This window comes from Lucilia cuprina, chromosome 5 (assembly GCF_022045245.1).
Source record: "Lucilia cuprina isolate Lc7/37 chromosome 5, ASM2204524v1, whole genome shotgun sequence".
NCBI classification, from domain to species: domain Eukaryota; kingdom Metazoa; phylum Arthropoda; class Insecta; order Diptera; family Calliphoridae; genus Lucilia; species Lucilia cuprina.
The window spans coordinates 37,277,556-37,296,483 of record NC_060953.1 but is presented as its reverse complement, the minus strand read 5'-3'; the positions used below and the strand labels follow the sequence as shown (position 1 = coordinate 37,296,483).

General features: G+C 30.9%; 1 protein-coding gene across 1 annotated transcript in view; it reads left to right on the top strand.

Annotated features, from left to right (window-relative positions):
• The window catches only part of LOC111685496, a 73,676-nt gene that overhangs the window by 10,393 nt on the left and 44,355 nt on the right, over positions 1-18,928 (top strand). Inside the window, exon 2 of the mRNA XM_046950993.1 lies at positions 5,448-7,620. Within this exon, the coding sequence (XP_046806949.1) occupies positions 5,817-7,620 (1,804 nt within the window). The 5' untranslated portion in view covers positions 5,448-5,816. The remainder of the gene's footprint in view (positions 1-5,447; positions 7,621-18,928) is intronic.

Sequence of the window (18,928 nt, the reverse complement as noted above, 5' to 3'; positions counted from 1 at the left end):
TTCTTTATATGTACATGCATATGTATGGATGTATGTCTCCGAGACTGCCTTGTCTCCCTGAACTAATTTGGCAAAATTTTGTTGTAAACAAATATTTGGGTCAATGCTAAATTGTCAAACGTACTTGAACATACAAGCAATATAAACAACACAAACAATTTTCAATATGACGCAAATTTGTAAATCTATTGGTAATTTGGAATAGAATTCGCAAATACTAAATGTTATATTGGCAAAAACAAATAAACTTTATTGAGTTTTGTTGTCGGTTGATTAATTTTCTAAGAATATCGGTTTTCCTATTGTATGAGTGTAAATTATATTCTTAATTCTTAAGATATGAACAAAAAATATTTGTTTTTGTTCTAAATATTTGAATTTAAATGAAAAAGAATCAAATGTTTACATAACAAACATTGGCAAAATGCTTAAAGAAAAAAAAAATCGCCTGTTCAAGAGTTGGTGGCATGGGCATGGTTGTTGATGTGGTTGATGGCCTGCTTGCCATCATAATTATACACGTATTTTTATCTGTTTCTAATGCCGGCAAAATAATACACAATAAATTTTTTTGCTGTTTTCAGTTTTTCTTTTATCTTTTTTAGCAAAAAAACGTGCGCATTGTGTCAAAACAATAATTTGTTTTTATTTGTATTTTCCACTATTTCTTCTTCTATTATTCAGTTTACACAAACAGAGAGCGTTCTTTTGAAATGAAATTGAAAATTCCCCCTCCTTGAGATAAATATCTCGTATAGAGCGTATTATTTAAGAGTAACGGATTGTTATTTGTTTGTATTTTGCAGATACGCAATTGAAAAAGTTGAAATTTTCTTAGAAAGAGCATTTTGTATCTAATCAGAATGTTAAAGAAAATAACAAATCCTCTCACACACAAACATGTTTTCTGGCACGTACACAATATCTCTATGATTTTAACAGTCAAACAAATAATATTCATTGACTAGCAATGTGGGACAGGTCAGTAACTTAAAGGTATTTAGACTTTTTCGCCTTTTAATGATTTTAAACGACATATGTTATTGGAGTATCGATGTGTGCAGGACAATATCAATGTTTTTTGGAATTGAGCACCATCATATCATATGCAAATACACGACGACCTTCTTTAATCTTAATGTTTGACTTATAAAGATCTAAGTTTCGAATTCATTTCGGTTTGGTATGCCATCAGTTGAAAAAATAATCATGATCTTTTTTGTGCAAGATATTTGGATATTCCACTTTATATTGCAGGATGTAGGACATGTCCCTTGAGATTTCTACCTTAAGAAATGGTAAAGGTTGATGCAAGATTTAAAATCTTTACTATGGAAATATGGTGCCCCTTAGTTTCATGAAGGGTAGAAATCTTGTCGCGATGTGAAGGCTTAAGTGCAATGAATCCTATGGGCCATGCTGACGGAGTCAGCTCTGCCTACGACGGGTGACCTATGACGGGTCATAGGACGAGCACGATACTAAGAACTACCCCTCCCATATTTTGTTTTCCATATTTTGCGGTCTGTCAGTACTCTCTATCGATTGATACTCTTATTACTGAGTTAGGGCAATCGATAGAGCAGTCCCACTAAATCCCTAGTGGATTCCAGTACTTAAATGTACATGACCGAAACCCATCAAGCATCTATTCCAATATAGGGCGGCTTGATGGTCTGTTTGATCCCAGAGGGACGGCAGCTTTGTGTCCTGGCAGTAGGCGAAAAATACGCAAAACAACCCCCAATGATGTCACAAGAAGAAGAATGCCCTTCGTATCCGGATCGGGGCTTAACAAACTCCGGAGATTATATTTCCACGGCTGCGACACCGGGCTGTGGTGAATCGAATGTTACCGGAACCCGAGTTAGTAAGGTGGTAGCACCGGGCATGTCTAATTCGCAAGCTTCTGGAGCAACAACAAAACCCGTCCCAAACTGGCTGCTTGTAAACCAATTTCCCTCACTAAACCTTCAGTTGTGAGTAGGGACCTTACAGCGGCGACGTATCTCTGTCTGTCGTGGCAACTACCTACGCAGCTGCGAGAGTAGCCCTAGCTGATCAAAAGTCAGCCAACGGCACAAAACTCCTTCACGTAGGGCATTTCCACACCGGCGTGCCGCCGAGCGCAGTGTTTAGCGTCATGGCGCCAACAATGCATTGCCCAAGGACGAGAAATCGTCTCTTGAACAATTATGGCGAGATAAAAGGATCTGAGTCCTTTCCAGCCAACGCAGAAGTGACTAAGTCTGCTGCGGAGGCGCCTAAACGGCAGAGATCCGAGGAAGGCGACTAAACGTCCCACAAAGGCGAAAACTGCCTTCGTTAATAGGCCTTCCAGTGAGGTTGCAAAAACACAGCCTATTATCGACAGAAGCTTTTATTTTCCGCTTCACCATGACATTCTATGTATTTGGGATCGGTGTTTAAAAGTTTCTTTTATATTCTGTGTCTGTTCAGGTTCAGTTTTGTCCAAAGAAGTCCGAAAGGTTATTGACGCATGAGTAAGCCCTATTCTAGTACGACTTAAGCCCTATTTCATGCTTGTGATGTTCATACACAGTTTTAGCACAGATGGTCCTTGTTGTGGCAGACAAGGTAAACATTTTAAACTCAATATTCATCCATTCTTTTAATTACTCTTCTTTAATTAGTGTACTCCTTTACATTCTGTTATTCTTAGTTCATGTACTCTCTCTTTCAGTTTATTTTATTTCACAATTTAATTGAGATTTGTTTTTGTTTGATATTAAACCAAACACAATCAAACTTAAGGCAGCCCAACCTCAAACAACGGCCACAAAAGCAAATGTGTTCGAGATAGTAGAACCAACAGCAATGAATAAAGTATCTGTTGGTTTTCTTGATTTCATTTTATTCAATACACTTTTGATGTGATATTTTTGTTGTTGTTAGAATTTGATTTAAATTGTATTTGCTTTTTCATTTTTTTTGCGTTTATTGTCTCGTCTACGTGATTCAGTGTTAATTTTCATATTAATATTATGCAATACTATATGGGAACGATGGTTGTTAGATAGATGTGATTATATGAAATATTTATATGACAGGTCCGCCGCATAGTTTGCTGTCTGTGAATCTCTACTGTGAACAGTTCTCTGTCATTAAGAGAATATTTAATGACCAGATTCCAGATTTATATGATTTTGTTTTTGTTTGTTAGTTTTAGTTGGGGTATTCTAGGGGTTGTTAATGTTAACTTTGTTGATGATATGAGTTCTTTTTTAAATACTTTTGCTGGAATATATTACGAAACATTTGAATGAAATACTTTTTTGCCAACATTGTTTAAATATTTTACGTAACGTTTTTTTTTTTTTTTTTTATTTAAATTTATTTTGGTAGAGACAGCAATTATTAACTTTTGTGTTTTTATTTTTAATGAGTTGCTGTCTAATATTTTATGATTGTAGTTGTATTTTTTTAAGCTTAAATAGAACTAAGTTTAAGTTTTGTTAAATTAACACTTTAAATGCTCAATAAAAAAATTTAATGGAAAATAATGTTTCGTTTTCCAAAAGTAAGTTCAGCAAAGTTCGCAAACTCGAGATGTCGATCAATTTATCAGTTCCATTCACCACACTACACATAATTTCTGGATCAAAAAGGAAACCCAGGACATTTTACATAAAACCATAATAAACAGAATTTTTGACAATATAGAATTCCTTAATCACCAATACCCACCTGGCCACCCCATTTATACCATAATATTTTTTATTACCTACTTTATTAGTCATTGAAAAAAAAAATTAAATTAATAATAAAAAAAGAACAACAAAAATATTATAATAAAAAAATAAATATAAACAGTAACAAATTTCTAATAAAGTGTTAAATAACCCCGACCGATAATCAAAGTTTTTTGGCGCACGCATCCGATATTTTTATCATTTATTTACTCTAGCAAACAACTACAATTTTTTTAACAATTTAACAGCATCGCGTCAATCTAAAAATGTGCGAGTATCTAATAGAACGCGCCAAAATACCAACAACAATATAATACATATTAACGCAAAAACTACAGAAAACTCATGTCAGAAACATGTCAAAAAAAAAATCAGATATAAACACTATAATACATATAACAGCAGGAACAAGAAAAAATAGGAACTACCAAAGAAAAAACCCCGACTAAAAAATAAAAACAACAAAAAGTGTGTTTGTTTACATAAAAATATTTCTCAGTAATTATAGAAGAGAAAAAATTTGAACAAAAGAGAGATATTGTGAAAAAGTAAACAAAAAGTTTTTTAAGAGAATTTGCTGGCATTGAGAATTATTCTCGATGAAAAGAGTATAAGTATCACCAGAAGGGGCTTATTTAACGCTAATTAGTGTTGCCATAATGTGTATGAAATTGGTAAAAAAAATCAGCTGAGGGTGATAACCGAATCGGTGCTTTAACTAATCGGAACAAAAATAGAAATGAACTGGAACAGAACGAGAACTGGAACTGAACTGGAACTTAACTGGAACTGAACTGGAACTGAACTGGAACTGAACTGGAACTGAACTAGAACTGAACTGGAACTGAACTAGATCTGAACTAGAACTGAACTAGAACTGAACTAGAACTGAACTAGAACTGAACTAGAACTGAACTAGAACTGAACTAGAACTGAACTAGAACTGAACTAGAACTAGAACTGAACTAGAACTAGAACTGAACTAGAACTGAACTAGAACTGAACTAGAACTAGAAATGAACTAGAACTGATCTATAACTGAACTAGAACTGATCTAGAACTGAACTATGACTGAACCAAAATTGAACTGAAACTTAACAAAAACTAGACTTGAAATGAACCTGAACTGGAATTGAACCAAAACTGTAGTAGAACAGAACTTAAATCGAACTAGTACTGAACTGAACTAGAATATTGTTTACTACTGGCAACTCTTCATTTTCACCAAATAGAATCTCAATAAGGTTGTAATTGTTAAACAAATTATCAAATATAACATGATGTAACTTAGAATTGTAATGTTGTTGATGTAATCAGACTCTTACATGTTAATGTTATGATTTTTTGTTCAGAATAAATCAGAAAACGACTCCAAAATGTTACTCGTAATAAAATCACTTACACAAGCAAATGCAAGCTCCACTCTTAAAACTCTATTTTGGGGAACAAATATTACTCTTGTTTTTTTAGTTTATTGATAAATAAATACACATATAGACGTATATATTTGTATTTATGAATGTATGTTTGTGTGCATGAATTTCCGTACGAACTCTCATATAATTTTATTCAATCTAATGTTACGTAAAGTGTGTTTTGTATATATTTGTTGTTGATATAAAATTTTTGTTTTTGTGTTTTTTCCAAACAAAAAATACATTGTTTTTCTGTGTTTTATTTTTCGAATTTATTCTTTATTTTTTTCTCATTATTTTGTTGTGTTTTATTTTTCAGATAATCAACAACATATAACACCTAAACGGAACAAAGACGGTTTCAAAGTGAATGCAGTCTGTCGTGAATGTACAACGGATATAAAGCGTAAGGGAGCAAACAAGTTTTAGTATTTTTTCAAATTAAACGGATCAAAAATTTAATCTAAAAATACAAGTGATAAACAAAATAATTTAAAATCAAAAGTGCATCAACAGAAAAATCATTCTATCAATAAAAAGGTTATATAATTATTGTAACAAAAAAGAAAAAAATGTGTTTGTAAAAAAGAAAATAATTGCAATTAATTTAAAAATTTTATTTTTTAAATTATTGGTGGAAAAAATTGTAAGAAAAAATAATTAAAAATTTCTTGGAAATTTGTGTATAATGTCTAAAAGTGCTACTGAGCAATTTCAAATAAAAAAGAAAAGAAAACATCCGTTAAGTGTTACTACCAGCTCTGTCACTGGTACACTCCTAAATAAGTCCAACAAACGTTACGTACTCTCAGTGTCACCGACGTCGGACTTGTTAATTAAAGAAAATTATTCGGAATTTCAAATTGATGATAAAGAATCAAAATTCAATTCTTCTCTGCTACAAATCAAATCTATAGCCGGAACAGCAGCAGCAACGGTAAACGCAGCTGCTGGCTACAATTATACAGATTCAAGAAACAACAGCAACAACTTAACAACAACGGCAGTTGTACTAACGCCAGCAGCAACATTAGGCGCAACAAGAACCAACAACTGCTTACGTGATCAAACACAGGTATTGGGCCACGACACTATGCCACTTTCTCACGGATTCTATGTTAAGGGGGCTTTGGCCAGCAAACGAGGCCTCAAATCTTTAAAAACGAATGCAGCCTCGGGTTCCTCTGCATCAACAGCACCTACCCATGAAGAGGCGAAAAGACCACGACGCAGTAATGAAAATATAAAATTGAGAACGCCCTCTTTAATGGCCGGTCAAACGGCTAATAACTTACAACTTTCCTATTTATTGGGAGAGTCTTTGGCGCGACATGGTCGTTTGCAGGAGGCCTTCGATATTTATGCTCTCATTGCCAGTGAGCAACCTGAGGGTTTTATACCCCTGGAAAAGTTGAATATATTAGCCACTGCTCTCTTAGAGCACATACGCATTTTGAGCTCAAATTCCAAAAATAAAACAGATTTAGTGGATGCTGAAATGGATGCCATAAAGGCTACCACCATAACCTCCAAGTCAGGGAATAGTGAACAACATAAACTAATAACGCCGCTTAGAAATAAATACGCTTCCTCGTCAGCCTCTAATGTTTTTAACTGGCAATTGGCGGCGTCCGGTTTAAGCAAACATTCATCAAAATTAAAGGATTTAGGTACAGATTTTCTAGCTGCAGCTGTGGGTGGTAATTTGGATTTACACTCACCCTCACGAGAACTAGCTGCAGCCAATAATAATCAAATGCCTGAGGAATTTGACCCTTTACTGTGTCCCCTGTGTCGTGATGTATTGCGTTGTCCAGTGACCGCCAATTGTGGTCACACGTTTTGTCGTCAGTGTTGTGAAACCATAACCATGTGCAACATTTGTCATGTTAAATTTCCACGCTGGCAAAAGGATGACTTTGGCGGCAGCATCAATGACAATGGCAACTTTAACAGTAGTGGCTTTCAAAGTCAAAACAAACAAGCCTTACAATTTACTACATCCCTTGCAACTCTGTCAACAGCCACTACCACTACTACCAGTATGGATATAAATATCAATAGCTTGGTTAACAATAACCACAATCAACAACCGTTATATGCTTCAACAATTTCTTCCTATACTACCTCATTGTCTGCCACCAGCTCTTCTTCATCCTCCTCTACCACTCTCCATGATTTGCCACGCCTACAAATCATTGCCACACCTTTGGCCTCACCCACCACCGTTACTACCACTACTATAGCCTGTACCACAGATACGGCCACTACTACCATGGCTTCTACCGCCTCTACCAGTGGTGTGGCCTTACGTTCTAACAGTTCCAATGATAATATGAAATTTATGCCCGATGTTTTGGTACGACGTTTAGTGGAGAAATGGTGGGGTGCCGATTTGCAGGCGAAAAAAATCAATGAGACTGCTACCAGTTATATGCATTTAAATCTACTCGATGATGCTTTGAAATTTTGTAATGCCAGTTTGGAAAAATGTAAGTAGAAATCTAGTATTTATTTGAAATTAAAAAAAAAAACAACCAAAGAAATTTCTAAATGCAAAAACCTTGACATTTTTCTGTTCATATAGTTGCAACACACACACACATTTTTTTATATTACCACGGTCAAACGCTATACTTGTGTTTTAAATATTGAATATCCTTGATAACAGCAAAACATTTAAATAATATAGATTTCCATCATCATCAGCCTCTTGTTTTAGATTAAAATATATTTTGTTTAATTGTTGTCTGGGTTCGTGTGGTAACAAGAATTTGTCGTCTATGCGTTGTAATTACTCATGTTCAGCTTTTTATCATATAAGATTAATTAGAGTCAATTAAATGTTTAAGGATTTCGTTGGGTTGGGTTTCGTAAAAGTTTTGAGAAAAGTAAAAAAATAAAAAAAACTTGTCTAGACATGTTTTGACATTAATTAAAAGAATATTGAATGTAATGTTTTTTTTTTTTTTGAAATCTACAAATGATACAGTTTATATAGGCAAAAATTTTGTTCAAACTTAAAACATAGTCAGTATATAGACTAAACACACTACAGATCAGACTATAGGCTTAACTTTATTGCAGACTGGACTATAATCTAGCGTATACTAAGATCTATGTATGGTCTCAATGAAGTCTAGCCCATAATTTAATAATTGTCTGAACTATAGTCGAAATCTAAAGTCTGAATAATAATATAGTCTACAGTCTGGATCAGACTTTATTTCAAACTATTTTTTGGACTATATGCAAGGCTATAAGCAAGACTATTGTCTAGATTCAAATTATTGGCAAGACTTTAGTCCATGCTATAGGTTGGCTTATAGCTCAGTTTGGAATATTGTTTTGAAAAATGCAGACAAGTTTTATATTATTATTATTTTATATGTGCTTAAAAGAACTTTAATTTAAATTTCTCTTAATTTTGTATTTATAAAAATTTACCATTTTAAAGTCCCCTCTGGACATTTAGTGCAAAATAGGTATATTTTTATTTTAAGCCCTAAGCTTATTACAAATTCTATAAACATACTCCTTCACACAACTACAAGTCTTTTTCTTGATATATTTTCTTTTTAAACATTATTCCTTTTTTTTGATTATAAAACACGAACAAATTTATTTAAATATTCTCTGAAAAAAAAGCACAATAAACTTTTCCACAGACATTCAATGGAAATTTTAAGAATTTTTTCCTGCCTCGCAGCAAACTCTGTTAAATACATTTTACTTTTACTGCTTTTCAATAAATCAATAAACAAGAACTTATAAATTGTTAGGAAGTAGAATTAAAGGCAAATAATATTTGCATGAAATTATCTCCTCTATATCATACTAAAATGACAAAAACTCCCCATGAACCCCCTGCCGTAGAGGCGCAACAATTTACACAGGAACACGTATAAATACTTTTTCATGTCATAGTGTTATACAAGGATTTTTGTTTTATTTTTCATTCGTTTTCTTCTTTTAAATATTTGTAATAGGATATCTAATATTATTATTATTATTATTAATATGTAACAGCAGCAACACTATCGTTGACATACATACATATACATATAAATACAATTATATACATTTGTCTGAAAATCTAATAAGGATATGAAATGTTGTAATGGTTGTCGTCTTAAATCCTTATTACAAAAACTATTTATAAAGTTGTTACTCGTAAGCGTTGTTGTTGTTAGAGGCAACATCAACCACAACATTATTATATGTATATGTACATATATACATATGTATGAATGTTTATATGTTTGTATGTATGTAAGTATTATGTTCATGTGTACATGCAACAAGTTAAAATAAGAAATAAATCTAAATAAAAAACTATATACTTGTTTGAGATATTTATAAATATCCTTTAACTACACCACAGCATACCCAACAGTTTTGCACGGTATCAATGTATCACTTTTCCCTAAACATACGTATGCATGCTTGTGTTTAGGATTATTACAGTCCAGACTATAGATTAGTCTATAGTTCAAACTATAGACTTGATTTTAGTCCAAACTATAGACTAGACTATAAACTAGACGAAAGACTAGACAATATACTAGACTGTAGAATAAACTATATAATAGACTGTAGACGTGACTATAGACTATTCTTTAGTTTAGTCTATAGCCTAGTATATAGTCTTGGCTATAGTCTAGATAATACTATAGACTAGACTATCGACTAGTGTTGGTGTCAGCTACTCCAAACTGCTGGGACTTCATTACAGACATACATGACATGTATGTTTCTTATAAGTTGTTATTTATTTAGTTAACATACAGTCTAGAATATAAACTACACTATAGACTCCACTATGGACTAGGCTATAGACTTACCTATAGATTAGACTATAGAATTGAATGTAGACTGGAATAAAGGCTAGACTATAGATCACTATAGATTAGACTATAGACTAGACTATAGAATAGACTATATACTAGACTGGACTATAATCAAGACTTAAAAATAGACTATAGGTCTGGGAACCTTGGATGAAGACACTTTAACCTTTGTTGAATACTAAAAATAAAACAAATGTGTTAGTGACATCTATTCCAAACTGCTGGAACTCCATTGCAGACATACATGACATGTATGTTTCGTATAGTTGTTATTTATTTAGTTTACATATATACATATATACATGTATAAATGTATGTAAGTATGTATCTTGTATCTGGGCAAATACAACGCCTTTTGACATTCTTCAATGTCCTTTCATCTAGTTTTATGTGTTCGCTTTCATATACATGAAACAACTTTTTTTTGGTATGTATGTCGATAAATTTTCTTGGATCTGCTGTTGCTGTTGTTCGAATTCTGTATCTGGTTACTAAGGGCAACTTACAAGAAAAGAAAAATAAAGTATGAATTTTAACGAACTTCCCTCTCTCTCTCACTCTGCATTAATATAAAATTATACAGCATAATAAAAGCAAGTATTAAAAGTACTAAATATAAAAGTAAAAGGAGAAAAAAATATTGTGTAAAATCCCAAATGGAAAATTTCAGAAAGAAATATATTTCAACATTCAAAGCATATATTTGGTGTTCTTTAAAAGTGTCCTAAAAAAATTAAAAAGGTGAAATACAAATACTTTAATCTACAAATTTGTAAAGAGTTATTCAAGAGCTTTCATATCAAAATGGAAACAAAAATATGAAATTTTTTATATAATCACTATCCAAATCTTTCATAGACAGTGGTTAACAATTAGACAAATATCGAGTTTGTTGAAAGTTTTCTATAACACGTATATCCGAAAAGACTAACATGTTGTCGAAAGCTTTCTGTAGAAAGCGTAATTTATAAAAAGCTTTCAATAAATAGAAATGCTGAGAAACAACTGATTTTTTAAAGCTTTAAAGTTTTTCATAAGTCTTCACTAAGCAATAAGCTAAAAGTTCTAAAAATTCTAAAGAGTTATTGGTTCTATTAAAAATATTAAATTCCATGAATCGTTCATGGATTATCTTCTTATATCGTTTTATATATCTTAACATTCTTTCTATCAAAGACCACATACATAATGAAATTTTTGCAGCAATATAAATAAATTGAAATGAGTATGAACTTTGAATATAGATACCCAACAAGCAATAATCTTTAGATTTAAAAAATAAAAAATATAAACCAATCTCTGGCAGGAAACGCGCATAAGACCCTCAGATGACAGAACTAGAAACATTTTATTGCATTTAAGTAAATCTAAAATGCTTGTTGGGTTAATTTGGTGATGGTCGTTTAGCCTTTTTAGTGTTTATTTGAATTTTATACGCATAGTTTCATTTATAACTTTGTAAAATTCAAACAAATCTTTATACGCTCTCTTCATTTTTCATGCGCTATTATGGTTGCTGTGCTCATAGTTCAAGGATAAATATTTACATAAGTTTCCTTCTACGTAGAATAAATGTGATTTATCTTATTTGAAATTAAGCAAGCAGCAAAAACAGAGAGGATGTTCAAGAAAATGTAAAATTGCAAATTAGTTGGAAGTAGGAAAATCAAAGAGTTTAAATAAACTAGACTTTAGACTAAACTATACATTAGAATTTATTCTGGATTATAGATTATACCACAGAATAGACTATAGACTACACTATAGAATACACTATAGACTAGACTATAGATTACACTATAGAATACACTATAGACTAGACTATAGACTAGACTATAGACTATACTATAGGCTATACTATAGACTATACTATAGACTAGACTATAGACTATACTATATACTAGACTATAGACTAGACTATAGACTAGACTATAGACTAGACTATAGACTGGACTATAGACTAGACTATAGACTAGACTATAGACTAGACTATAGACTAGACTATAGACTAGACTATAGACTAGACTATAGACTAGACTATAGACTAGACTATAGACTAGACTATAGACTAGACTATAGACTAGACTATAGACTAGACTATAGACTAGACTATAGACTAGACTATAGACTAGACTATAGACTAGACTATAGACTAGACTATAGACTAGACTATAGACTAGACTATAGACTAGACTATAGACTAGACTATAGACTAGACTATAGACTAGACTATAGACTAGACTATAGACTAGACTATAGACTAGACTATAGACTAGACTATAGACTAGACATAGACTATAGACTAGACTATAGACTAGACTATAGACTAGACTATAGACTAGACTATAGACTAGACTATAGACTAGACTATAGACTAGACTATAGACTAGACTATAGACTAGACTATAGACTAGACTATAGACTAGACTATAGACTAGACTATAGACTAGACTATAGACTAGACTATAGACTATAGACTAGACTATACTATAGACTAGACTATAGACTAGACTAGACTATAGACTAGACTATAGACTAGACTATAGACTAGACTATAGACTAGACTATAGACTAGACTATAGACTAGACTATAGACTAGACTATAGACTAGACTATAGACTAGACTATAGACTAGACTATAGACTAGACTATAGACTAGACTATAGACTAGACTATAGACTAGACTATAGACTAGACTATAGACTAGACTATAGACTAGACTATAGACTAGACTATAGACTAGACTATAGACTAGACTATAGACTAGACTATAGACTAGACTATAGACTAGACTATAGACTAGACTATAGACTAGACTATAGACTAGACTATAGACTAGACTATAGACTAGACTATAGACTATAGACTAGACTATAGACTAGACTATAGAATAGACTATAGACTAGACTGTAGACTAGACTATAGACTAGACTATAGACTGCACTATAGACTATACTATAGACTAGACTATAGACTAGACTATAGACTAGACTATAGACTAGACTATAAACTAGACTATAGACTAGACTATAGACTATAGACTAGACTATACTATAGACTAGAGTATAGACTAGACTACAGACTAGACTACAGACTAGACTAGAGTGTAGACTAGACTATAGACTAGACCAAAGAATAGACTGGACTAGACTATAGACTAGTCCAGTCTATATATAGAATAGACTATAGACTAGACTATAGACTAGACTTCAGACTATACTATAGACTAGACTACAGACTAGACTATAGACTAGACTACAGACTAGACTATAGACTAGACTACAAACTAAACTATAGACTAGACTACAGACTAGACTATAGACTAGACTACAGACTAGATTATAGACTAGACTAGGCTACAGACTGGACTAGACTAGAATATACACTAGACTATAGACTAGACTATAGACCAGACTATAGACTAGACTATATACTAGACTATTGACTAGACTATATACTAGACTATTGACTAGACTATATACTAGACTATGGACTAGACTATAGACTAGACTATAGAATACACTATAAACTAGACTATAGACTAGACTATAGACTACACTATAGACTATAGACTAGACTATAGACTATACTATAGACTAGAATATACACTAGACTATACTATAGACTAGAATATACACTAGACTATAGACTATACTATAGACTAGAATATACATTAGACTATAGACTAGACTACAGATTAGATTATAGACTAGACTATAGACTGGACTGTAGACTAGACTACAGATTATACTAGACTATAGACTAGAATATACACTAGACTATATACTAGACTACAGACTAGACTATAAATTAGACTACACTATAGACTAGACTACAGACTAGACCAGACTACAGACTAGACTATAGACTAGACTTTAGACGAGACTATAGAATATAATATACTACATACTAGACTAGAGTAGAGTATTGTTTACATAAGTTCATTATATAACATTCAGAAAAAGTAATCTTCTAATTTTAATTAATGTCATGAAAACTTTTATGCCACTTTTATTTAAAAGCCTTAAAATTATTGCCCTACAAATTGTTTTAATTTGTCTAATTTTAAACTGATTAGTTAATAATTTGTGACAGACATAAATATATGTACATATGAAAAAAAAACAAATACGCCTTAATCTTTTCATACTGATTATAATGGCTCATATTTTTGTCATCTGGTTGTCATAAATTTTGACAGTTTTAAACATTTCAGATTTTCTTTCTTTTTTGATGCTATAGTTTAAAATTTTATGCTACGTTTAAAAACATTATTTATTAAACATTTTAAAATGTTAAAAATATCAAGAATTTTATGATTTCTTGACTAAAAACATAAAAAGGAAAATTAGAAATTAAAGATAATAAATGAAAAACATAGAAATAGATAATAAAACAAATTGTTTAAAAAAAATGAGAAATCTAAAAGATTTTTAATTAGAGTAAATTATTTGACCAGCCCTGTCATGTTACAATTAGATAAATAATAATTTTTTGTAGATTACAAGACATTGTAAAATGTTGTAAATAAAACAATTGTCTAGTTTACTTTAGACAACCTTAATTTGACAGATTGTTGTGGAAACATTTCAAAATGTTTCTTTTTAAATAAATGCCTATTCTAAATTTTCCATTCCCCAGCTGATGTTTTTAAAACATCTGCTTGCTGTAGCTACAGGTTGATTGACTTCATTTTGTTGAATATATATATTTAACCACATGTTCTTCCTACCCTCCCTATTTTATTTATATATTTAAAATGAAAATTGTTCCCTTTTGTCTTATGTTCAGCTCCAAAATAAACATACTTTTTTTCCTAAATTGCCGTTAATGTTCTTAATACCCGTGATTGTGTAATTAAGTTATTTTTACTCACTTAAAAAAAGATTTTCTTAAATCACACAAGTACTTTTGTACAAAAACAATTTTGTGTCTAAAAACATCTTAATGGTAGCACCGAAGCTTTTTATGAAATGACTTACATAATCATCAATCAATTTATCAAAAGTTTGTAGGAAATGCTAAAAGAAAGATATGGAATGAAAAGGGATTAACTGACATTTTTGTGGGAAGTGAAAATGATCGTTATAAAAACGTAATATTTGAGTACCTAGAGTACATTTGCAAACCAATAAAAAAGTTTGTAAAATAATGTCATTTAAGTACAAAGGAAGAAAAGGGTATTAAAATTTAATAATTAAATAGATAAGACTATTAAATAAATTTTGGTACTTTTTTTTAAAAAAAGTACTATATACTGAAAATGAAAGAATTTTGTAGAAAATTCCAAAAATAATATTACTAAACTTAACAAACATATTTATACAAATGTATATGGTAGCCACAAAAAAGTACTATTTAGAAACATAAGGTACTTTTGAAAAAAAGTACCTAAATATTGAAAAGAATGAAATATGTTAAAACGTTTATAAATTACAAAAAACTACATATTTCTACATTGAGAAGTATTAGAAAAATATATCAAAAATCTAGAAAAAATTATATTGAAAAATTCAAAAACATTACAAAACTCAAAATTTTTTCACAAATGGAATGGCTAGCAATGAAAAAGTACTACTTAGAAACTTAATGTACTTTTGAAAGTCATAAAAATATAACAAAAATCAACATGTTACCAAAAATTAAATTGATTACCATGAAAAGTACAGTTTAGAAACTTAAAGGTACTTTTTGAAAAAAAGTACAAAATTACTTATATTTTGATAAACTCACAAGACACCTTATAACCCAAAGTAGGCAAACATGCAAGTATGCTTGGGCTCTTCTTCAATGAGTACTATCACAGTTGCAAAGATAAGGGAAAACAATAAAGGGTCTTTCATCTTCTTTATGAAAAATATCCGCTTTTATTTACTCCTTTACTAGTATTGACATTGGAGGCAAGTACCATGCTCGCTTAAAAATCACTACTTAAATAAGTACTTGAAAATAACGAGAAAATAAGCACAGAATACAAACCTTTGCTTCTTGTTCGTTAGTTCGCTGTCCAATAAGAGTTTTTACACAGAAAATTAAATTTATTATTGTGTGTGTAAACACACCACATTTACATTACTTATGTATCTCATTATATGTAAGTCATTATAAGAGTGCTTAAAAGTAATGCACATGGTAAATAGTAGTCCTTGAAAACTAAGTGGTTAAGTACAAGCCATTACCGAGTTTTTGCTGGGTTGTTTAGAGAATTTACTTGAACAAATTTTACTAATTAAATTTTATACTTTAAGAACTTTAATCTGCCCCCTTTCTTAACAATAATATATTTCATATGAATATGTATGTATGTGACTACAAACATTAACGCATAATTAAATTTAAAATGGTTAGGGAACCATACAAATGTATATAGACACAACATATAACTTGATCTCCCAGTCAATACCCCATACATAACTGAAAACAAATAAAAAGAAAGGAACCACACGCGTGCTATTTGGTAAACATACAGATGTGGTTTTTTACTTATACTTGTTCATCTTTTATGCGGGCTAAATCTTTTTAAATGGAGCCTAAATGTATGTATATTTAGGTGTATGTGTGTATGTGTTTGTTCATATTTGCCTACGTGTGTAGATATTGAATAAGGGTGTTTAAACATGTGTAGGATTTTATTCATAAAGCACTTCTAATTACCGAAACAATTTGTATGTTTTTTTTTATTACTCAGTAACATATGGCACGTTTTTATTTGCCATTATTATTCTTTAGTTAAATAAAAGAGGCTTTACATAACCTTAAACAATATGTAGAACCAAAATCTTATGACTTAATTTAAAACTGGGTCATTATAAAACGGCTTTTATTTAAAGAAAACTGTTTAATTAATAAATTTCTTATAATGTTTTTTTTCCTTGCTTAATATCTGCAATCTTGTAAAATTTTATTATTGAAAAAAAGAAAAAAGAAATCATTATTGCTACTTTATCTTTGTCATTATTAGAAATGACTGTTGACCATAAGTAATTTAGATTAAATAGTTTGTTTAGCACAATTTATATACAAATAACAAATTCACAGATAAACTATGGTATTAAATGAGATTCTATGGTATTTGAACTTCAAAGCCAAAATAATTTATCTAAATATCCCAAAGATGCTTTACGTTTAGGGTTTCTCTTTTCTTCGCACTTGTTTTAAGGGATTTTGATTTTTTGAGAAATTTTTTTTTCGAGAACACATACAAATTCTACTAAAAATTCTTTTTCTGAAATAGATGTAAGAGTACTTTATTCTATCTGTTTAGAATCTTATATACCCTTCACCATAAGGTTTTTAATAAATACTAAATTTAAAAAAATATATATTTTTTTCGACTATACCCAGCAAAAAAAAGAACTTCCAAAGAATCGAAAAATAAGTAGAATTTACTGCATAGAAGTACTGAAAAAGACCTGAAGAAGTGATAATTTTAACGCAGACTTGTCATTGGAGGGGTGTTCTTTTTATTTGACTTCAAATTCATTACATCTGAAGTCACTCTCACTTTTGAAGTGGTGAAAATGTAATTCTTTTGGAAGTACTTCGTTTTATTTTTACTAGGTATCATTATTAGATCAATAGTAAAACAAAAGACACAACAACAATGCTAAACGAAATAAGGCACACAAAAGAAATACACAACGCAATGAAACGAGTAGACATTCAAACATACGAACAAAATACACAAAAATGAAAACAAAATACAGAACACAATGAAACCATCATGCATCCAAATATACGAACAGAATCCACAAAAAAAAAAACAAAATGCACGACGCAACGAATCCAACAGACACCCAAACATATGAAACATAGTACACAGCGCAATGCAACCAAATGCATACAATAAATTGTCTCTTTTGGATGACAATTTTCAGAAGTTTTCTCGGAATTTTGCTCATATATCCATCATTTATGGACCGATTTTTCTGATTTCGATCTTCTCGAAAGCATGTCTAACAGAGTTATTAAATAATCGAATCACGCAGATGTCTGGAGTCTTCTACCCCTACCTATAAGGATCCAAAAAATTATATTGTAGAAATTACGAACGTAATGACAAACTTAAGCATACCCTTCTCACCTAGGTGAAATGTTTAAAAGAAAAATTTGTTAAAATTTTTAATTTCCATAAATAAACTTCTACACAAAGCGAAAAAGTAGCGAAATTTATATAATCAATGGTTGATCATCCAACGTTTTTTTTTTAACATTTATACAACGGATGTGCATAAAATTTAGAATTCGACAACGAATTGTTGACAACGTTAACAACAGAGTATTGTCATTCTCTGATAAGGTATATTGTTGAAAAATTATGTACACTTTGGTGTCAATTTAGTACCAGGCGTGTATAATAAATACTTCAATGTTATTTTGCATAATTTAATGATGTTATTAGTGTTTATAAGTGAATTTTAACCTTAAGTAATTTTCTGAAGGGGATTTTGTATGGGGCTAGAATTAAATTAGGCGTCATTTAAATTTCTTTAAAACTATCTTCAGATGCTACAGGGTCCTTGGGTCAAAAGAAGATTATGTACCTAATATCATCATATTATGCTAACAAGCTTTATATGGACATACAGACAGGCAGATATACAAAGAAAATATTTTCCAAAAAAATTCCTTTTCAGTAAATTTTATCCCAAAAAGTCTTCCAAAATAAAAACCCTATTTCCTAATTCCCTTTCATATAAAAATTATTCTGCTTTTATTTCACGTAGTAAATATGTAAGTAAATCTTCCTTCCAATTGACTTAATAAATATCCTGGTATTATTAAGAAAACATTTTATGTCCTTTTCCGTTTTTCTCATTCATTTAACCACAACACTATTCTTTTAGATTAGATCTTTTTTTAGTTTTCCCTTAAACAAACTGCTAGTTGATGATGAAAATGTCAAATAAAGTTCTTTTTAATATTATTCTACTGTGTGTGCGTGTGTATG